The sequence below is a fragment of the Orbicella faveolata genome, unplaced genomic scaffold (assembly GCF_042242905.1).
Source record: "Orbicella faveolata isolate gen_17 unplaced genomic scaffold, um_ofav_v1 contig_47, whole genome shotgun sequence".
Classification (NCBI taxonomy): domain Eukaryota; kingdom Metazoa; phylum Cnidaria; class Anthozoa; order Scleractinia; family Merulinidae; genus Orbicella; species Orbicella faveolata.
This window is the reverse complement of record NW_028301577.1, coordinates 1,053,795-1,076,939: the sequence shown is the minus strand read 5'-3', so window position 1 is coordinate 1,076,939 and position 23,145 is coordinate 1,053,795. Positions and strand designations below refer to the sequence as shown.

General features: G+C 38.0%; 2 protein-coding genes across 6 annotated transcripts in view; one reads left to right on the top strand and one right to left on the bottom strand.

Moving 5' to 3' along the window:
• Window positions 1-3,169, bottom strand: part of LOC110046444 (laminin subunit alpha-like) — a 54,520-nt gene extending 51,351 nt beyond the window's left edge. For both annotated transcript variants that reach the window (XM_089279417.1, XM_089279418.1), the window contains exons 1-3: window positions 2,573-3,169; window positions 1,354-1,593; window positions 539-604 (exon numbers count right to left, since the gene is read on the bottom strand). In XM_089279417.1, the coding sequence (XP_089135543.1) occupies window positions 539-604; window positions 1,354-1,593; window positions 2,573-2,932 (666 nt within the window). In that variant the 5' untranslated portion in view covers window positions 2,933-3,169. The remainder of the gene's footprint in view (window positions 1-538; window positions 605-1,353; window positions 1,594-2,572) is intronic.
• Window positions 3,170-4,308: 1,139 nt separating this feature from the next.
• On the top strand, window positions 4,309-23,024 carry LOC110046446 (CST complex subunit CTC1-like). 4 transcript variants are annotated; one of them, XM_089279421.1, is made up of 22 exons: window positions 4,309-4,477; window positions 5,837-6,098; window positions 6,514-6,605; window positions 7,053-7,152; window positions 7,798-7,933; window positions 8,249-8,305; window positions 8,868-8,949; window positions 9,705-9,791; window positions 10,112-10,237; window positions 10,467-10,622; window positions 11,808-11,869; window positions 12,214-12,313; window positions 12,450-12,527; window positions 12,840-12,958; window positions 13,113-13,151; window positions 13,378-13,690; window positions 13,941-14,995; window positions 15,721-15,995; window positions 16,561-16,960; window positions 19,890-20,064; window positions 20,667-20,814; window positions 21,949-23,024. In XM_089279421.1, the coding sequence occupies exons 1-22, from the start codon at window positions 4,421-4,423 to the stop codon at window positions 22,092-22,094; spliced, it is 4,065 nt and encodes a 1,354-aa protein (XP_089135547.1). In that variant the 5' UTR covers window positions 4,309-4,420; the 3' UTR covers window positions 22,095-23,024. The 4 variants fall into 4 exon arrangements, with proteins under 4 accessions (XP_089135547.1, XP_089135546.1, XP_089135545.1 ...); XM_089279420.1 differs by having other exon boundaries at window positions 6,475-6,605; window positions 15,724-15,995; XM_089279419.1 differs by having other exon boundaries at window positions 6,475-6,605.
• The last annotated feature ends 121 nt before the right edge of the window (window positions 23,025-23,145 follow it).

Below are 23,145 nucleotides of genomic sequence, written 5' to 3'. Positions count from 1 at the left end.
TCGCATTCCATTTTGATATTTGCAAATGGTGCCTCATATGCTTGGTCCAGCAAGCATATAAAAATGTTAGCCCAGGTTTGTGGCCTTGTTTAATGTTTTGCAAGCTGAAAATCACTAACATATTGAAATCAAGTGGGTAAGGACTGGAAAAGAGTGAGTTGCCATGGGAACATAATTTTTTATAGCCGTAGGTGTATTTCCTGTAGAACTATTAGTCTACCAAGTTTCAGTGGTCTGCGCTGCAAATTGACCAAGATAGCTCTATTTGTATACTTGATGTAAAATTGGGTTGAGTGTATGACATCATCAGTCATCTCATTTGCATATTTTACACATTTTTCAAATTTAAATATGTCCGGAACTAAAGCAGATATTTGCAAATGGTAAACGGCGTTTTTATTCTTTCATGGAATTCCATGTGATACACCTAAAAAATCAAGAGGGAAAAAATTTGATCATAGTACCACTTTAACCGTAATTGATTAATGGTGAACTCTCGTAGTGTGGCCACAGCCATTACGGCAAATAGCATGTTTACCTGCAATGCTTGACTGTAAGAAAAGTTTGATGCTCCTGGTCTTCCATTAACTAAAGAAATATGGATCTGAGAGGTAAAGAAAGCTTTCAGTTTGATGTTCAAAGATTTTTCCCCCAGTTCCTAATGTCTTGCATTAATTTATGATTTTATGTCATGTCAATATCACTTCATGTTATGTCATGTCATGTCATGTCACGTATTCTAATATTTCATTTACTTTGAAGGTCATCGCAATTTAGCACCTGATAAAGGAACTAAAACCTGTACATCATACAGCAAGTTGGTGACGATCTCTGTAGTTTAAATTAATTATCAGACAACCTATCTCCAACATTACCCCATACTGGGCAATTGGCACTACACCATCCAGAGAATTATCTACTGTGATGAAATTAAAGGTTATAAACACTAACACAGGGTCTGGCTTCCTCCACTATCCCTATCCCTGAGGTTTGACCAAGAATGTTTGTCAGTGTTATCCAGTCAAAGAAATTTAACACTGGACACCCTTTTCAGTTGGGAGTCACGAATACATACTACTTGCATCAAGTTAGAATCTTTGCGATGTTGAACATTTCTAGTAACCATGTATTCATTTTTCATTGTATTGAAATTCCATTCATTATTAAGCAATAAATCAGTATATTAAGGTCAATGTTGATCTTGGGTTCAATTTCAGCAGCATGATAGTGTGTTTTGCACATGCTGAGACTACAACTTGTGGTATGCATAATATGCATTTGGAATAGATCCTTCAAAATAAAAGAGTGAAAAAAATACTGGAAACTGTTAAAAAGAGAATCCACGGTGCTCACCTCGCCATTCTCGAAAGGTGGAACCTGAGAGTAACTTGTTGTGCAAGTCACTGTCGTATCATCTTTAAATGACTGGAGCAGTGCTGAGTGTCCAAAGTATGTTAAACAATCACTGTTATCTGTTGCAAAATACTGCCATGGGGTAAATGTTTTTCCACCATCAACTGACTTCTCCAAGGCCCAAGTACCAGGACGGGGAGCATTACCAGTTTTAATGATGACGTAGGCTACTTGATACTCCTGCAAATTTGTGTAAGAGATATAAACACTTGCACATAGTTATGGTTACTTTTTCCAAGAAAGTCAGTCTTTGAACTCGCATTTCCAATGTTGAAACTGGTCAAGAGGGTGGTCCTTTATTTGTTCTAAAAATCTAAGATCAAAATTTTTGCTCTTCTGTAAGTAAGCAGACAAACCGAAACCTAATAAGGCTTTAAAGAGGAAAATTTGACCCTCAGCTAACTTCCCCTACTATTACATTTAAGTGCAAAATAGTATTTTGTTGAAACAGTCACTGCATTCATTTACAGTATTTTACTGACTACAACTTTGGGACTTTGATATCCAGCTGCTTAATAGAGGTCGCAAATTAGGGTCGATTGTTAACTGAAACCTCACATTAATTAAATTCCTAGCATTCTCTTCATAATTTCTCTGACTCTGCGGTGGCGTAATAAAAATGTCAATTTGTCCTGATGATGATTTTTTCATAATTTTCTGGACTTACTTTAATAAAAAGAAAAAGTTTAATAAGAAACAAAACAATTTTCGCAGTTAGAAAACCCAAAAAGAATCCGCAAAGATCAGATCAGAGGTTATTTTATTTTCAAGTTTCGTTTAACAAAGCTGCGAAATGCAAGTTTAACGTAAAAAGAATTCGACGATCTTCTTTTCTTAGATCACAAAACGCTTATTTCTATCAAAGACAAAACATCGAGGGACGGTTCAGTGAATGAGTGCCTTTTTAAGCTTATAGTCTTACAACTTCACGATCCAAGTATGCAGGCACATTCCTGCGAGATTTCTCACCATAATTTGTGTGAAAAAAATTATTTCACTGAAGTTCCCTTTGTAATGTGTAACCGTTCGCGGAAAGTTAAAAATTCCTCAACATATTTGAATTTGGAAGAAATTGTGATCTATACCATCTTAGGCACACACACTTCAATTCAGCAGCTTAGAAGGATTGTAAACATCGTGGGCGATGGTGAAACTTTACCTGTCCTAAATCGATGGTAATGTTCACTCGTTGATACTGAAGTCCCCGGGAAAGAGGAGGAGATTGCCACCATCTTTCGGTTCCATCAATAGCATAGTCTATCGAGTGATCCCTGGAAGGTACGCTAGGGTCACAATGATCACAGGACAGACCTAGAATGCCAAGCTTTCCTGGTACCGTCGCCAGTTTGCAGAACAATTCGGACTCGCTCACGTCCTCGCCACATGTGGAAGTTGCTTCGATCTTCTTACCTTGAGCAATGTTAATAGCTGGAGGACTCAGTCTTTGCCCGTAGCCAGACTTAACAGTAAAACTGACAACTAAAAGGGCCTGCAAGATAGCGAATACTGGAGTCTTCATTGTCAAAAACACTCATCCCACGACCGTCCGTACTCAATAATCACACACCGAGCCAACAGAGGCTTCTTTGTGTGGACCAAAACGCAAGCAGCTCAAATTACCTTGGGCGTGTGGTGTCGGTGGTGTCTGAAGAATTCCCCAATTTCCCGCAATAGACGTCCACTCCCCGCACTTTTTTTTTTTCGTATCTAATGTAATGTTATTGCAATAAAAAAAACAAAACAAAAAAACAAAACACACAGTTCAAAAAGTTGCTGTTTCATTCTTTTTCTAGGCTTGCCGGTTCCCTTGTTTTCTTGTCTTTTCTTTCCTCTTAAATACAAAACGCAGCCCACAGGATATCCGTTGAGCATGATATCAGCTCTTTGTCATAAACGTGAAATAAATGACTGGTGTTTCTACCCTCTCCCCTTCTTCTATCGCAAAAATCCGTCTTATTTCAAAACGAAGGACTAACCCCTTAGCACTGATAAATAAACAATAGCCTCCATTTGGCGCGAAAATATATAGCTCGGATATTTGTCCTTGGACAATATCTGTTCCTCGAAGCTCACAGTTTTCCTCGAGCTACGCTAGCGCTCTCGGAAAATTGTTCGCTTCTCGGAACAGATAATGTCCGCGGAATTTTCGCGCCAAATGGAGGCTATTGTTTATGAAAACCATGGGAGCTAAGCCAATGAAAATTCTTGAATTGCATTATCTAATTATCCGAAAAATTATCCAGTTTATTCTATCTCTCCAGCTGGGGTGTGAACAAAACGTGGGGTAGGCCATGGCCTAGGCCATGGCCTACCCTGTGGCCCTACCGGTGGTCAGATTTTTAAAAACATAAACAAAACATCAGTGAGAGTCAAATGAGTAAAGTGGCATAAAATTATATCCCTCGTAGTTTTTTGTATCCCTCTAACAGGAGGATACTAAAAGGTCACTAACTAACATCAACACTAACAGTCACTAACGCCGTTCATTACATGCTTACATTAGCACTCCACTATATGTTACAAACTGGCCCGCCGGTATGGATCTTGGAGCCGCCATTTTGGGTATTCTCAGCGACCACGTACCTCTCAGGATGTTAAGACTCAAATGGATTGGTCCACAGCGGGACATGACAGGAGATAATGTCTTATGTAAGAATTGGTACCTATTAGGGGGAAAACAAAATTTCAAACCACGCCCGCAAAACAGGATCTTGGTACCTCTTAGGGATTCTTTCCAAAATTTCCGACGAACGCCCCCGTCTTTTTTCTATGGGAGTGCCCCCCGGGCCCTTCCCCTCCCTCTTAACCTGCCGTTATGGTTGATTGCTTGGCTGGGGAAGCTAGATGTCGAAGACATAGGGTAGGCCACAGGGTAGGGGATCTTTCACGCATTCGCTAGGTCAGCGGTTTTTCAAAAAGAAAGCAACAACAAAACTGGCGCTAGCCGTTTGCGCCAACCCAGAGGTGATTTTACCTGCACTAATCCCAGGGAAGAGCAGCTCAAGAAATGGATGAGTTCTTGATACGATGTAGGGAAGAAAAAAATGTCGGACTCGTGCAGAATGTAAGTATCTACTCTTTTTGACTCAAATACCAATCACTGTTGTTAAATCATGTCCTTTATAGTGTCAGAAGAGTGCGGACTCTACGTTTTGCTGTGCTTCATATTTAGCGAGAGTGTTTTATAGCGGGGTACGACATAAAATCATACATCTCATCGGATTAGGGGCATAACATGTACTTCTCATCAACAAAGATTAGGGCATCAATCGCTAGTTCTGGAGCATTTGCATGTAAGCTTAGTCCATCAGTCACCCCCTTCTCACCGGGTCAACCCCCGTGCACAAGCATTATTTTTTTCAAAACCATAGCAAACTCCCCGGGGAGACGGTGAGCCTTCAAATTGTCAGATCCTTCAATATTTCTTTAATTATGTTTGTCTTATTTTTTTTTTTTTTTTTCATTCCTTGTGATGCTTTATTTCACTCCAGTTTGCTATGTTAAGGGTTGGGAGTTTGGTGTTGGGTAACGGTAAGTGTAAGTTTTAAGGGTTAGAATCAGGGTAAGGGTTAGGTTATACAATATCACCCATCAATCACTATTTAAGAAATAGAAAACATGCACCATGTTTCTATCGAGTTATAGAGATAAGAGTGGAAGTTTGAGAGAACGAGAAATGCTTTGGGAACACGAGCCACAGGCGAATGTTTCCACAGCTTTTTCGAGTTCTCCCAAACTTTCACGAGATTTTCCATAACTTGATAGAAACATGGAGAACATGTTTTCTTTTTCTTTTAGAAAACACTGGGACGAAAAATAGGAAAACAACTTGTTAACTTTGATTATGAAAATGTAAATTCTCTTTGCTCGGGCTAGTTCTGTGTTTCTATTGAGTTATAGAAACATGATTTCTAACCAATCAGTGCGCTTATTTTCTTAGGACTGTTTTCTAAAAGTGCATAATAAATCAATATGTCACATATCATACTAAAAAATGATCCATTGACTTGGGAGGTAAAAGTTGACCCCACTGATCTTATTCTGTGGTAAAATCATAAACTTGCAGAGTTCTTCTTAAGAATTAAGTACAGTCATAGAATCCAAAGAATGCCAGAAAATTTGAGACTTGATGACTACAATAAGTAGATTAGTATACTTTGGTTAAAATCTTTGTTAATGGAATAGTAGTAGTGATTGTAGTCAGATTACTTTTCCTACTTCAGTTATTTACACAGCATCTTTGTAAAGCAGGCAAAGTTATTGTATTACTGGTGCATGTAGTTAAATAGGTTGTTATTGTTATAAAGTTAACCTGAATGGAAATAGAAATACTATGTCAAAAGAAAATTTTACTTCCATAACTAGTATATATCCATTCTTTATTTCCTTGTGATATTTATTCAATATAATTGATATTTTTCAGGAAAAGGAGTGGCTAAGAATTTTTTATTATGATGTAGAAAAATGTATCCGGCAAAATGAAAGTGACGCTGAGTTGGCAGAGGTTTGCCTTGCTATATTATATCAGATCAAAGAGACTCGAAGCAGGGATGATAAAATGGAGTCATCCCTTTGGCTTCCTTTTGATCATCAAGTTATGCCACTTAGTACATTATTCACTACAAGCAAGGATGTGTTTGGAGGTTCCCTTACTTCATCACAGGAAGAGCAAATCCAGGTTTTAGGTGAGGGATAGTGTTGTAACTTACATGCGAAGACCAAACCCTATGGCGATCACTAAAATGAGAAGATTGGTGATATATATGTGCAAGTGTGCATTTGTTCCTAACTGGTATTCTATTTCTTACATACTCTAATAGGTTATACCATATAAAATACAGGTTGAAGATCACCAAAAACCAGACTTTCTTTTATATATGTCAGCCAAAAGACAACAGTCAGACTCATATTTCCAAAAACAGGCACTATTCTCTGCTTATCAAGACATCATTCTTCATGGAACCATACATGAAATAGTCTTAGAAATAATCTAAACCTACATTATGTAACCTGTAAACTACAGTCATTAGTAGTAAATGATAACTGTTCTTTAATTCTTAGGATACAGTCCTACTTGCAAGATGCCTTTTATTCTCTTAGGATATTTAACACTCCATCCCAAGTCAGTAAAACCAATCACAGCTACAGGGACCCTGTACATCGAGGACAACTCTGCAGCAGTTGTTTGTGAGGTAAAGAACCACCTCAGTCTATATTTCCCAAATTTTAAAGTCAAGGGCATGAGATTTGTAACCTGGGCTAGAAGATCTTTGAAGAGAATACTACCATATTCAAACATGGCACAGCTCAAATGTTTTCAGAGATCAAAGTTTTAATTCTTGTTCATATGCAATTGGTCTAAACGTGTCATGTGACTGAATATACCCCAGCTAAAACTGGGGAGTATCTAAATGATATTCCCTAGTTTTCAAAACTCTGCATATTAAACAAAGTATTTCAAGAATAGAACACAAAAAATCGGATATTTGTCCCAGACATTTATAATCTGTTCCTCAAAGCTCACAGTTACCGGTTCGCTTCTTGGAACAAACAATATCCGTGAACAAATATCGGAGCATATTTTCCCGCCAAATGGACACTATTGTTCATTTATGGTACTGTTATTTGCTTGCTTTCAGATTATAAATCCTGACAGACATTGCCTAGAGAAGCTAGTATTAGTTCCTGAGTGGAGTTATGTTCCTGTGTCTTCTTCAACTGCCAAACCTACAAAAAATGGTAAGGTAAAGGTATAAAGGTGACCAAAGGTAACCTGGAGGTAATAATAATTGTCCGCAGTTTATTATGTTTCAAGTTGATCCATGGACAACCTTGACATTCAAAGCCAAGTCTTTAGGTTTTGATACTCCACTGTATATGTAACTGTTAAAAATGTTAAACTGTTCTCATCCCAGTCCTAAACAAGGATTGGTCCACCTTAGTATTGCTTTTATTAACAAGACAAAAAGGAGTTCCACTTTAGTTTGTACAAAACAACTCAAGTGTGGAGAGTTGTGCTAACATGTTGTAACAGTTAAATATCAAGTGTTCTGAATTTCTATCCAACGTCTGTATGCAATATCAACCCTGCCCTGTGAGCATCTAGTTACTTTGATTGTTAATCAGGGCTTATGACTAACGTCACAAGTGACTGCAGTAAGTAGGTTGACTGCGGCAGATACTGTACCTATTGTATGGAAATAAAGTCTCATTGATTGACAGTACATTCAAGTCTTTTTTAATTAATGTATATGTGCAGCATAATAATCTTATTTCGATAAATGAATAATTATTAACCATAATATAATTCCACAGAACTTGCTATTATTATGCATGCATTGTATATTGCATAATGTGCCAATTATAATAAGCTCTTGTTGTTAGATTCAAAGGATGGCCATAATGGTTATATTGAGATCAAGACATGGATACCAATTCTCGTTACAAAAAGAAGTACAGATGACAAGAAACTGCTTTCATGGGACATCTTGACCATCAAAGAACTTCAGCAAGATAGAAGGTATTAGGAACAATCTTAATGATGTCTGTTCTTCTTCTCAATTTTTTGCCACATTAAAGATAAGTGTATATATGTCACAAACATGAGCATTAATTGGGAAGAATTTGAATGTAAACCACACCTTAACAGACAACTGCAAAAAGTCAAGAGTTCATCTAGTTTCTACATACCCACTCACTTTGCAAGACAGCAATGTATAGCATACAGTCAACTCTCTCTTAAATAGTATATTGTAAAGGTAAAAAAATAAATTAAACATGCACTGATTTAAGATATATTTGATATTACTTAACATGCACTTTGTTTGTTTTGTAGCTCAACCGTCAACTTAAATATTAGGGGAAATATTTTTGCCCTGAGCCCAGTTCATAGGTAAGAACCAAGCTTTGTCTTTTCAAATGTCATGTAATGTCAATTGTTTTCAAATTGTAAATTCTGTTGATAAAGTATATAAACAGCGAAATACAGGAATAACATGAGGGAAGAGTTAAATGAGCACCAAGAAGGAGGAGATGTGAGAGGAAGAGATAGCAGTCCTTATCTCATCTCGACTCCCATCTCCTCGGGGCAACCTGCACTGTTTACAATGTTCTTTGTAACTGACCAAACAAACAAGAAAGAATAGAAGTAATGTTCCTAGTCCTAAGGAGAAAAGAGGTTCAGATCAACAAGAACAAATCAAAATAGTGGTTTTAAAAGTAACTTGCAGATGAACCTCTCCCTTGTACATGTCCTGTTCCAACTCATGCCTACTTCACTCCAGACCTGCCTTGCATGCTTGGAGACACATGAAGGTTGTCTGCCTACCCTTTCCCTCATTATTTTATCTGGGTCCTTCTTTTTATGTTATTTTAGTATTTATTGTCATTACTTTTATTTTGTACCAGATGTTGTTATGTTGTTGTTATTTATCTGTTCCTTTATTACATAACAGCATGCCCAGTGTTGGAAAGCCTTTCTTTTTAGTCAGACTATCTTGTCCAGTGACAAATCTTACCACCTCAATTGTGGTTCAGGTAGGATTCAATAACCCACATCAGCTGTCAAAATGTTTTTTAATGAGGTAAAACGATGATTATATAACTTATAAATCTATGTTCACTTCTCAGTGTTATTTTCATCAACATGATGAAGTGCAGGATATCAGTCTGCACATGTCCACATTTGTATCTTCAGAAATTGTTTTTAGCCAAAAATTAAGATAAGAAAAAATAAGCAAGCATGTTCAATAACATTATTATTTTTTAAACAGAGAAAAAGCAGTCCAGATACATACGTACATACACATATCAGATAAAGTTGTGAAGAAAACTGGTCCACTCATTCAGCCATAAAGAACTGGTGTATGTCAGATAATCTGGAACAAGTACAATGCAGAAAATTTCAATTGTTAAAAACCAAGTTTCTTGTGCACACGCTCATGTCTTTAACAACAGTGACAAAGAGGAGGAAAACAAAGCAAACTATCATCACCATGTAAACCTACATGTTAAAACAGACTGTAGTCTTGAAGTTGCAAGCAAGTTATTCGTAACTAAATGCATATGTTTAGATAAAAGTCTTATTCTCCGAATGTGTTTAGTAGACAATAAGATGTTAAGAAAAGTAGCTCTTAGGCTGTGAAAACAGTTGCTCTTTGGCTGTTAACTTCACTGCTGAACAACAACATTAACCAAGAGGTCCATCTGCATCCACAGCCTGATATCATTTCAGAGTTCAGCTTCAAGGAACAAACAGACAGAAATGTATAACATTACAGTTTTTCTCCTAGGGAGAGCAGTTTATGTTCTGGCATAATTTCCTGCAAATTGGTGAACAATACATATTTTATGACCTGAAAGAAGCAACAATGAACAAGGTAATAATTGTGTTATGTAATAGTACATTAACAACACTGATTAGAGAAAAATTAAACAATAATCACTATCATCAATGTCAACATAATTAAAAGCCAAATCAAATGAAAATGAGAATGAATAATAGCACAAATAAGGACTTTTCATTATGAGTCTTCTCCCTCCATTAAATTTGGAAAGTTTGTTACATCATTTATTTCTTAATTGTTAAATTTAGTTTATGTACAGATTTAGCAGATTTAAATATTGTAATGCGCTTTTGATCATTGAATGTTTAAAAGTGCAATATAAATTAATAAATTATTATTATTATTTAATTAAGGGAACAAGAAATGAACGAAAGGTTCTAGCCACCTCACCTCGCTCAGATCTCTGTGAATACAAGTCTGGTATGCCCACTTCCAAAGCATCAAAAACTGTGAAACGGCCTTGTGAAGATGCACCTGAGGTGAAGTTTTGTTCAATAATCTTAACCCTTATATATGTACTTAAAAATGCAAATTTGACACAATTTTCAAAGTGTTCAGTTGCAAGAGATTACTCAAGTTTGTTGTTTGTCTTTCTTCTTCCCTGTCAGCTTTTTATCTGCATTTGTTTCACTTTTGACCAGTTCTGCCAATCATAGTCAGTTGATTGCAGTTGTATCTAGTACAAACTACACTTAATACACTTTTCAGGTAGAATCTAAGCGCCCAAGAACTGCTCAGGGACAAGATGATCTGAACCACAGAAAGATTAATTACAACATGAATTTGACATCAGATAGCATGGTGGTTGAGAAAGAAATCTTGCAAGCTCCAAAACTAAGGCCACTGGTTAATATATCTTACACCGTAAGTATCTTCAGAATACGGTACCTTGAGTAGACAAACTTTTCTTTGTTCCTCCGCACGACAAAGGTGTGAGACTGGACCCCAGAAATTCCATACTGATGACGAAGCTCTACAGAGGTCCGTGTGGAAATTAGCGACTGTGACGTCATCTAGCTGCAGATTATACAATAATCATGTCAAGGACACTCAAGGTCACCAGGGGTAATCATGTCATGTATGACCGCGGTACATGATTTCTAGGGGTAATCATGTCAAGTTTGCACGCTTTGTGTTGCTTGCTATCGGTGAAGAAGCAAAAACATGACTTCCATTTTTTTTTGTTCAGTGTATAATAAAACAATTTTATTATATAAACAATAGTGAAATACCAGGATTTTTCCTTTTAATAAAAAATCATATCTTCATTGCATGCAGTGAAGATACTATTTTTATCTTTCACACTGTGAAGATATCATTCCTTTTTGATAACATTTTTCTTTTGTCCCTTTAACTACACTTAAATTTGTTGATGTATGATTGAAACATCTTCGGATCTTCTTCGGTCGTCTTCGGCAATCTTCGGTAATCTTCGGAAAATGTTCGGAAAATGTTCGGAACAATTCGTCTGGCCTTCAGAACAATTTTGGAAAATCTTCGGAAATCTTCGGAAAATCGTAAAAAATGTCGCCATTAGTATGTTTATATAATAAACAGAATATTACATGCCTGCTTGTGGATACGAATTTTATCTTCTCGTGTTCAACTCAATATCTCACTCGTTCGCTGTGCTCACTTGTGAGATACCGAGTTGAACACTCGAAGATAAAATTCGTATTAACGCGCGGGCATGTAATATCCTCTATACAGGTATAACCCCGACCTCGACCTTGATTATTCTGGTTATCACAAAAACCTCATCCAAATATTTTTCCCATCGGGTTAATTTCTTAGTAAACATGGAGTCCACAAAAGGTCCTCAATGGAGGTGGCCAGTTAATGGGGTTTTATTAACAGCATTTTACTGGCAATAATTTCGGGACTTTGATAACTGGCCGTTGAATAAAGGGTGGCTGCTTAATAGGTAGCCGCTTGATAGAGGTTCGACTATAATCTCCAATCTCGAGTTAATGTTACGTTTTCTCCTCACAATTTTCTTTAATATCTTAAGTTACTTTTGTCATGCGTTTTGAAATTAATACGTTTCAGGGTGTGATTACTAATTGCTTAAAACCCGAAGCTGGAGTATTTGAACTGGACAATAAAATAAGGTAAACATATTAATTCTTCAGGTAAAACAATTCAAACTGCACAGTGTTCAATCAGGTCTATAGAAACTCTTACATTCTAGGAATGATCATAGGTACGTGTGAGCCTTATTTCAAATGCTCAGTGCTTAACACAGCTCTTAAACCTGAGTAGACAGCAGATTACAATTATAGTTCCAAAGGCCTAGTACCAAAATTCGTATTGCCTAACTCCTTAATAACGAACTGAAATATTATGTCACGTTCGGAATCCTCGGCGCTTTTGTTTAGATTTTCCGCTTTGTTTCTCGTAATCGAAGGTTTTGTACAATCAAGTAATTTCAGCATAGTATACAATTTCGTTACAGGTTGTATATTAGTCACCAGCCTTCTCCGAATCTGGGTCGTGGCCTGCGTGTTGGAGCGCACGTGACTACTCACAATGTTCACCTGTGTAAGAAAGGAAAGGTTTGTGGTTTTAAGTCTGCTTAATAAAACTCCGTTTTGGTCCATAAACACACAAAATAAAAGCTTCTGATCAATATCCAGCCATCTTGACCTCACGCTTGGGCAATAACCCATATTTCTTATTTTGTCATCGTAGAAAACTCTGGGACTGTGTTGCTGCACGCAAAGCACTGTGGGAGTGGTGAAGTTTTCACCTCTGGCGTCACCTTGGAAGGTACTAATTAAGCAGATTACATACATGAACGTGACCTGCTCTCTAGCGTTATCCCTAGAAAGCATTTTCCCATGCAGTCGTACATTGCGTTCAAGCTATACTCTCTGTTTTACACGAACGGACTGATTCGTGCAGAGTTTCTTAGGGCCTGACAGATTCAGCTACATCAGTTAGCTTCAGCTTGCATCAATCCAGCACGTTATTTCAAGTTGCCACCTACAAGGACCAATAGTCTCCTAGGACCAATGAAGTTAATGACATATACACAGTAAACGAGCAACTTTTAAGTGAAGCATTTTTTTTTCTCTGTAGCCTTACAATCCTTGTGTGAGTCCGTTGGCTCTGTTAGCCCAGAATCTCACCCTGGCTGATTATGTGGACTTGCTTGAGATGTGCGAGAAAGTTCTTGATAAATTTTCACATCTCTACAGGTACAGTACTCAATAAATTCAATAAATGTACATGAGGTTTCTTTTCCATTTTGGGTGGGGATGGTAGAGGTGTTCATTTTCTTTTACCTTTGCGAGGTGGATTGTGTTTTATTGCATTAAGGTATTATCTGTGTATTCTTTTTTACATTAACAGGACAAGCCAGCTGGTCTCTTACTCTTCAAGACAGAATAGGTAACGGGTGTATTATTTCTAGTTTGTTTTAACTGAAGTGTACTCTGACGACTTCACATGCAAAACTCTTTTCTAATCACGTTGGGGGCCTGGAAGTTAAAGGGTATTAGAACAATTGTAGTGTATGACCAGTTTAGGCCAATAAAGCGATTGAGAAATTTAATTAGGCTTCTAATAAAACCCGGCTCCACCCTTGAATAAGCCTCTGATTGTCTTGTTCAAACAGAGAATTAAAGGAAGAAAGTGTACTGGAATTGTTGCTCTCCTTCGTAAAACGAACCTCAGCTGCCGCAAACGTACAACCAAGAAACATCTATGATGAATTTTTCGAGTTACCTCACAAGTGTCATCCAAACCGAGCCAGTGTACTGACATTTCCTTGGCTTCCGACAGTTAAGGAATTCCTTGATGCTGTGAGTCAGAATATCGCTGATAAGCCATGGCTGAGCGGGCTGATGAGTAGCACAACTACAACAACACAGGAAAATGAAGACTGGATGTACAAGATGGTGTCTCAAGATTGCTTTAGCCGTCCATTGGTGAGTAGCAAGTAAACTTAGAACTACATGCACTCAGTAGGATCTGACGTTGACTACAAGACCGCCACGTGTACTGAGTTTTCAGTAAAATGGATATTGAAAGAAAAATATCCTACAAACGTTTCTCCATGGTCTATTAACTATGGTTTCTCCTACTCTTAAAAGCAGCATAATTGACGTAGTTGAGTTGCACCTTTGGTTGTTTAGTGGCATATGTTTATCCTGGCTGAAAGCATTTTTTTGTGCTTAGATTCTTGTTGGCTGTCTTCGAAGTTCTTCAAAGACTGGCCAGTTGAAATTGCTTGACCAAACAGGCGAAATCTCCTGCATGATTGCAGCTGGTGACCAACAATCCAAAGGACATGATTGTACAACACATTGTTGCAAAGAATCGTGTTTTGACGACAAGTGTTCCAGATGTCCTTACGCGCAGACCTGGCATACTGACGCTATGCTTCAAATCAACAAGTTTGAGGTTGTCTTGGAGACATTTCACCCGAGAAATCTCCTTCATGACGATTTTTCCGCAGATAGAAATCGACTTTATCTTCAGTTTTCCTTTGATAACGTAGAAATTGTAATTTCTAAAGACACTTGCAGAAAACCAGATTGCAAGCGGAAGACGAGACGTTCAGGCAACGGGAAAGGAAATTCTAAAACGTGTGCTTTGGTTAAAACCTTGAATGAAGAAGCCAACGCGACTTTGGACAAGAGCGTTAATGGATTTATGTGCAAGATTATTTTTGCTGTCAGGATCTGCGAAGTTGCCGCCCTGAGAAGAGTGCAAGAAGAGCTGTGTTATCCTTGCGGTGTGGAAATCAAAGTCGTGGCTGTTTACAGAAACGACGTTGAAAAAGCCGCTGGAAATAAGAGTTTTGCCTCGGAACGAATAGATTCATCCTGTTTAAACATATCTGATTTTCTCTCAGAATTCAAACTACAAAGCAAAACTGCTGCACTAAGACTGGTGAAGAGAAACTTGTGCTGGTCGCAGTTTCTTCATGCTGGTTGCTTTTACGTCATCACCGAAACAGTTCCAAATGAAAAAAGTTCCCGGATCTTACAAAATGGTAACTTACAGGCACTGATCAACGTCAGTTCTGATATGCTGTTAGAGAGAATTTGCTGGTGTAAAAGGTGCAGCCTTGCACCATCAAAAGATGCAGTAAACAGCATGGAAATCGTGAAAGCGCTTGACGAGCTGAAAGATGATTTTTTGAAAACTGATAGATTGCAAACTGTGGATACTGTTCTTAGTGATGCTTCATGTAAGGGAGACGAAGGTGACAAATCATTGGAACCAAGGTACAAATGTATTGTTTTCTTTAATAATTTTACTGACACAGTGTTATTTTGCAGCAGGACGTTGTGCTTCTGACTTTGAATTACAAGATCTCTATGTTGGGGAAACGTTAACACGTGCGAGTGCATTGTTATCGAAGTTATTTATTGAGTTATTGAAGCAAGCCTGAATTTTTAAGAACACGAAAAAGTGCATGGAGAAGCACAAGGCGCAGTCGAGTGTTTCTTGTACTCCCGGAGTGTTCCTGTAACCCAACAATGTATGACTTGTGAACTGTTCAATTCTTTCAAATAATGTATTTACTGATTATTTCTGAGAAGTTATGTCGTGCAAAATTACCTTCGTAACGAAGGAAAATATGAACAAAGGCTCAACAAGAAATCATTAAGGAATTAACCAGAATTTGATGATGAAAGTTTACCGCTGTTTAAAGTTTGCTAGTGAGTTTCTTCCTAAACAATTGGGGGAAAGTGAGAATAAGACGAATTATGAGCAACGCTCACGAATGACCACTTATTAAATTTTTGATTTTTTATGACGAAAACGTGATTTATATTTTGGTCGCACGGCGCAGGTACCTTTCGTTGTTGGAATTCACGTGCTTTTTCCGATTTAGAGTGTATAAATGACGTTTGCGCTCAGGCACAGTTCGCGTGACATTTAGTAGATATTTCTTTTGTCGCTATTTGTTGAGGGATGAAATGAACGGTTTGCGTTCTCTTTGCAGTAGTTCTACAAGCACACAAGTCAGCTTCCGAGCTGTTTTTGTCAGCCGAGAACTGCGCCAGTCAGACACTGCTGGCCAGCTGCTTCCTAATGAGCTTGTGGAAGTACCAAAGCTTGGTCCAGTTAAAATGGCAACTATAAAAGATCTGCAGCTAGCCCTTACTCTTCTAAAAAATGCCATTATACAGTTAAGAGTTCGAGACCTTGAATCGTCAAACACGATTTCTGTCTACCTGGACTTGAGGAGAACAACATATATTTGTGGGATGTTGCCTGGTAAGTAGTCTCCATGAAAATCCTTTTCACTACCCTCAGTCATGGTATCTTGCCTCAATATACTTCTTCAGTATAGAACAAGTTAGGAGCACAAAGTGACAGAAACTGCCTGTTTTGCGTACAAAATCCCCCTCCCCGTTTACCGGTAACAAATCAACTTCAAGGCAAGCCTCCCGCCAGTTGGGATTTTTAATGAGTTTCTTTTCAACTTGTTTGCTTATTTCAGAGCTCTCATTTAGTACAGTACATAACACCTCGACACATATATAAAGTGATTTATTATTATTATTTTTTTTTTTTAAGTGCACGTGCCTGAGGTCGAAAGAAGCGTAGGGTTGTTTGGTTAATGCAGGTTGTAGGTTAATTTAGACTAGGCGCATCACTGTAGTCAGCTTCGTATTTTCATTTCTTTTCAAAGGAGAGCTATCGCTCTTCCGTAGTAGCAGGAATCTTAGGCTCTATTATATTATTGCTATTTTATTTTTCTTTTCTTTCTTTACGGGCGCAGTAACCACAGACAGGCTTTATAATATAGCTTATGTCACAACCTGTTTCCTTTCTTTAGGTGCTATTGTCCAGTTTCGTAGGTTGGTGAGAAAATTCTCCCGCTCAAGAAACGTGTATTGTACCTTTGAGGCGTGCTCCTCAGTTTTCGTGGAGCGACGCGCAATTACGAGCCTTAACGACGTTCAGCCGAATCCACAATTTTCGGTCAGCGTTACAGCATCAAGATCTGGCGAAGAAACCAATAGGCCTCTTGCACAGCGCCAACTCATCGAACTCATTCAGAGTGAGGCACAAGGCAAATTTGTGCAGACCATTTCATTTGTGCGTTGCCGAGTAACGGCTGTACAAAAAGCGAGTCTGCGATGGCTATGTAAACGTTGTGGGGAGCTGGTAACGAGAAATGAATGTACCGCTGGATGTTACAGCTCGAAAGGCTACAAAATTAATGCTGAAGTCAGGTACGTGTCCTGTTATTTATATAATATGTCGAGTTATTCTCGCGTTATAATTGGTTCTTACTTATGATCAATTGGAGGAAAGACGCATGTAGATGACGTCAATTTTGTTTCCTCATTATATAATACAAGGACATGCCATGTTGCCGTGCGTCTGTTCAATAATAGATCGCAGGAGAGTGACACACTCGGCTATCGCCTCGTGTGCCGCTTTTTTGTTCTTACCACATTTTGACGTCATCTGTGATCAATTACTGATCAGACGCACAGCAAGATGGAATCTATTTGTTAATTTTACGCTGGCAGGGTTTCAACTTTTCTTATTGATTTTTTTACCGAAGATTTTTATTAGAAAACCACAGTTGCCCAAATAGTGTTGAATTGAACCACTGGATAGAACTTTTAACTTCGACTCGCTAGCAAGATGGTTGAGGTCATTCCCCAGTATTGCATTGCGCATCCCTACTGCGCATAATTTCACGCGTGATTAGCGCGCGCGCATTAGAAAATGGCGGCTTTTTCTTTACGGCTGGACCTCGCCATAGAGGTAAATCGTCATTTTCTCGCAAACGAGTATGGTGACCTATCATTTTTTTCTGTTGTTTTGAATTGAGTAATAAATTTCTCTGTGGAAAATAAATATGGACCATTTCTCAGTGTAGAACAAAAAACAATCGTCGGAAATGTGAATTTAGCAAGCAATCGTGACTATAATCATGGTGCTATTATAAGGATTTCTTGTATAAAAACAAGGTGCTGTTGCTCCTAAACAAACACGGGGACCCCTCATTTTTATTTCAAAATTTAAGTTTTGCATAAAACGTACAACAGTTTTTAAAGACATGTTTCGGCGTGCTTATGCCATCTTCAGTTTAATAGAGTGACTAATGATACGTGACACAAGTTATATACTACAAAATATGAATAAATTATTTACAATATGCATTACAAAACAGTGGAAACGGAAATTACAGAGTTAAAAAGGTGTTGAAGTGATGTAACTGTTTGTTAAGGTCAGGTTTGTTCTTACTAATATAAAAGGCTTCTTTAAGTTTAAGATCAATAGAGCTATTCGCTGAGTCTAAGATGCGAAAACAAGAAGGTGTGTACATGCCCCTGCATGAAGAAAATTGAGAAAGATGTTTAAAAATATGCGAGTTTTTATCGCTTACTGTATGTTCTTTAATCCTGGTAGAAAAATGGCGACTGGTTTCACCAATATAACAGGAATTACATCCCGCACAAGTAAATTGATAAACTACCATGGATTTTAGAGCATCAGGAGTACGATCTTTAAAACTGAACATATTCTTGATTTTGAAAGAAGTAAAAACAACACTTCTTCCGGTTTTGAAAACGATTTGATCAAGCTTTCGGACACTCTAAAACGTAACTCGTTTCCTTCACACATCATTGAAAAAACCTTCAAGCGGTATCTTAACAAGCCTTCTGATCAAAAAAGCCGCAGCGTTAATGATGAAAACAATATACGCTATTTTAAGCTTCCTTTTATCGGCCAGTACTCTAGAATAACGGAACTCAAACTACGGCAATTACTTAAACGTTTTTGTGAAACGGATCTTAATATCAAATTAGTTTTTACTTCTTTCAAAATCAAGAATATGTTCAGTTTTAAAGATCGTACTCCTGATGCTCTAAAATCCATGGTAGTTTATCAATTTACTTGTGCGGGATGTAATTCCTGTTATATTGGTGAAACCAGTCGCCATTTTTCTACCAGGATTAAAGAACATACAGTAAGCGATAAAAACTCGCATATTTTTAAACATCTTTCTCAATTTTCTTCATGCAGGGGCATGTACACACCTTCTTGTTTTCGCATCTTAGACTCAGCGAATAGCTCTATTGATCTTAAACTTAAAGAAGCCTTTTATATCAGTAAGAACAAACCTGACCTTAACAAACAGTTACATCACTTCAACACCTTTTTAACTCTGTAATTTCCGTTTCCACTGTTTTGTAATGCATATTGTAAATAATTTATTCATATTTTGTAGTATATAACTTGTGTCACGTATCATTAGTCACTCTATTAAACTGAAGATGGCATAAGCATGCCGAAACATGTCTTTAAAAACTGTTGTACGTTTTATGCAATATTTATCATTATTGCTAGTATTACGACCTTATGGAAAAATTTAAGTTCCTATAATATAAACAATCAATTGGCAAAGTTTCACAAAAATCTCAGTGCAGGTTCTATTTCAGTGGAATGACCTGAAGAGCTAACAGTATTAGGTTAACGAGAGTGAAGAATGATCATCGCAGTTAATTTTCCAATTTAAGCAATTGGAAGGAAGAAGCCTGAAAAAATCAGGGTTTCAACGGGATTCGAACCCGTGACCTCCGCGATACCGATGCGATGCTCTACCAACTGAGCTATGAAGCCACACATTGGGAGCGAGGTCAATTAATTGAGTTCATATCTTCCCGTGAGGAGTGAAATGATGTGAAGTTTATATGAAATAATTCATATATGAACTGCGGTTGTAGATGAGAGTGAAGAATGATTTAAGTTCCTATAATATAAACAATCAATTGGCAAAGTTTCACAAAAATCTCAGTGCAGGTTCTATTTCAGTGGAATGACCTGAAGAATACAGTATTAGGTTAACGAGAGTGAAGAATGATCATCGCAGTTAATTTTCCAATTTAAGCAATTGGAAAGAAGAAGCCTGAAAAAATCAGGGCTGATTTTTTCAGGCTTCTTCTTTCCAATTGCTTAACTTGAAATTGGAAAATTGACTGCGATGATCATTCTTCACTCTCATCTACAACCGCAGTTCATATATGAATTATTTCATATAAACTTCACATCAGTATTAGGTTAACATTTGACAGCTGGAACGAAAACTTCAAACAGAGTGCAGTGTTCCTTGAGTAACTATACCTGGGATTATTCTGCCCCTAGGTGTGTGGTGGAAGACGGCACAGGTGAGGCTCAGCTGTATGTTTATGACGACATTGTGGCTACAGTGCTGAAGTTGTCCAGTCAGCAGTGGCGGCATCTTCAGGATTTGGCCATGCGCACCGGAGAGTTAATGTATCAGCGGTACAAATGGTTTGGCGGAAACAGTCGTCCGAAGGTAAAGCTAACTACAAAAAAAAAACATTGAAGTTCTCTCTGTTTTTTTTTAAGAGGACAGCATATTGTAGGGGTAGTCGAGTGCTAGTCATAACTCTCGTGTGTTCTTAACGCTTCAGTATTGTATGAGGAGGAGTAAGTTTACTATTTCCTTCATGAAATGTTCCAAACATTGCGCATGGTCAAACTCCTCACGTGGGCTAATCGGGCTCATATCCTATTGGCGTAGCCCACTAAGCGACTCTCACGTAAACTAAAACACAGTCACCGGACGGCACCGGGCTTTGCTTAATCTAAAACAAAAACATGCTCGCTACTGGTTTCTATCGACTTCGTCTCTCGCCAATTATCAGTCGACAGAAGCCTGGAGGACGCCCTTTCTTGACTTAGACATTTTAGTGTAAGTATCCGTCTTTTAGCGAGCCCGCTTCTCAACCCGCTTCTAGACTGTATAATCCTTCGTGCGTTCACCTTAAACGAAGTGTAACCCGCCTTTTCATAGTTCGTTTTATTCAGACCAGCGTAAGGATGTGTATTTATCTTCATATCTTTGGCTGTCAGACCCAAGACAAACCAGTGTAAACGCGTTTTTTTTTCTCGTAGCTCAATCAAGGAAATTTATCGTCGAGAGAAACAGACGCTAAAATGGTCTTTGAAAATCACTGTTGTTCATCCCAAGTCAAACGGCGAATCTTGTTGGAATGTAAGCTGTTCCGCTTCAACAAGAGTGGAGGTGACGGAGCACACCAAGGTGAGAAACAAACACGTTTATCTGAAGGTTGATAACACTCATTACTGGTGTTTTACTGGCTCTTAAGGTGGCTCCCTACAGTTTTACGATCGCACGCGCGCTGAGGACAAAAGCTCAAGTAATCTGTGCGCGCTCGAAGGAAAACGTCAGTGTTTTTCGATATTTTATTACCTCAACATGAGCACAACAAGCAAGGCTGACAGTGAATTTTCTCGCGTTTCCTTCGGTGAAATTTCGTAAAACTTGGCAGATTGGTAGTAAATATTTTACTTAAGTCGGAGCTCGTTTTTCAGGGAAATCTATAAGACCAGTTTTTTCGCAGCGGTAAAAGACGTAAATTTGCAAAAATCGAAAAACCTGCCTTTGCAAACCCTACTTTTTTCGTGTTTAAAATTCGTGTCCCGCAGGAAGCGATATGCTGTGAAAATTTTGGAAGATTTCACCGAAAGAAATTCAACACAATCGCAAGTGAAGCCCTAAAAAGGCAAAAAAACATATTTGCTTGGGCAGTTCTAATTCAAGACAAACCAATAATTTTAACAGAGATGATAGTAGAACACTATTTAATCATTGCTTATTACATGTAATTGGTTGAGAGGATTGGGTGTAAATACGAATGCAAAAACGGCATTAAAAACATAACACTTGCGCGCGTAACGCCATAAATGATTACCCTAGGGAGCCACCTTAAGAAGGAGCATTCTGATTGGTTCCCTAATCCAGTTGAGCCGATTTACGTACTTTGTATAAACCACTATTTATAAACATTGTACAAAGAAGACTGATTGTCTGCTAGCTTATAACTGTGCGAATATGGCTAACATGGTCCCCGTTTGGCAAGAATGGATGTCTTAAAAGTGTATTTATCTGCAAAGTTGCAGACAAACGAGCCAAGATTGTAAAGCTTAATTGCACCGGCTTGTTATTTTTGTATTGGGAAATATTAGTCTCGTTCAAGAAAGGAACTGATCAATATTTCCCTAACACGGATCGCGCTCCGGGTCAGTATAACAGAAGCGGGCAAAAATATTAGTGAGGCGTTGAGCTTCGAGATACAGTACAGGAGATAAATCTCTGTTCAAGAATATTTGTTTCAAATTTACCTGTGAAACCGACTTTTATTTCCATTTGCAGGGCACGAGTGTCGTAGTATAACTGTAGGTTCAACAGAACACAGCACTTTTGTGTTGTCAAAACTCCTCTTAAGAGCAGTCTCTATCACTGACGTGCCCGCGCTGGAAGAAATTCGTCAGCTGCTACAACAAGTTGTCGATGGATGACAAAAGTGATTCCATACCACAGGGACATCAACTATTACATGTTGAACATTTGATCTTCATACCACAGGGACATCAACTACTACAACACGTTGAAGTGAACATCTAGTCTTTGCCGTAAATTCCTTGTACCTTGGTCTTGTTGAGGGACGTTTTGCACGGTGTGACGTTGGTTGTGTAGCGGTAAACAATATGTAAAGTTCCGTTATGAAGAGATATAGCTATGCACGTCACAGGACTCGAATGTCAGCACAGGGATAGATCTAGAGAGTATGAAGCGTTCCACGTTGAACGGTTTAGAAGAAACAACAGTTTTATTACTGCTGAATCAATGTTACAAGGAAATACACAAGCTGCAGATAGTAAAGTCTAGGCAAGTGGGTTAAATTATAATTCTGATCAATTTGGTGGCCGGAGACGCAGCGGCCAAATGTTGATGACTAATATAGTTATAAACCATCTGATTGTAAAAAGAACGCCTGATCGCAGGTTACTGAAGGTGGGTCCATTTCAAAGGTGATGTTATGCTAACTGGAACTTTGAACTCGGACATTGTACCGTGAATGATATAACAAACATTAAACAATCTTACTCTTGGTTATGTACATTAAAATTATTTTCTACAGCAAACCAAAACCTTTAATATCTGCATATAATTATTCTTACCCTATCGTTTCTTTAAAGAGAGAGTTCCTCTACAGGAAAATGCTATTAAAAGATAACATGTTATGTCCTCTATAATATAGTAGGCTTTTGTAGGCTTCTTGAAATTTTCTTTTCACCAAGCCGTAAATCAGAATATTTACAGCACAGCCACTTGCAATAAATGTAAAAGTGCTAGGAAAAAAAAGCCTTGAAACATGTAATAGACAGAAGGGTTCCAACAAATGATTAATGTAAAAATGGTAGTGAATAATAATGTTAAAATTTGGAGTTTTTCGGCGTAGGCTTCTTTGATGTCATTGTGGAGGAAAGCGTTTGCCACCTGAGAAAAATGCGCACGGATTTGCTGCACACTTTACAACAACTGAAAATCAACGATGGTGTGTTCACA

Coding starts and splice junctions, on each gene's coding strand:
- LOC110046446 (XM_089279419.1), top strand. CDS start 4,421: ATGGATGAGTTCTTGATACGATGTAGGGAAGAAAAAAATGTCGGACTC. Junction 15,996..16,560: donor TATTTGTGGGATGTTGCCTG/GTAAGTAGTCTC, acceptor TCCTTTCTTTAG/GTGCTATTGTCCAGTTTCGT. Junction 20,065..20,666: donor GCGGAAACAGTCGTCCGAAG/GTAAAGCTAACT, acceptor TTTTTCTCGTAG/CTCAATCAAGGAAATTTATC.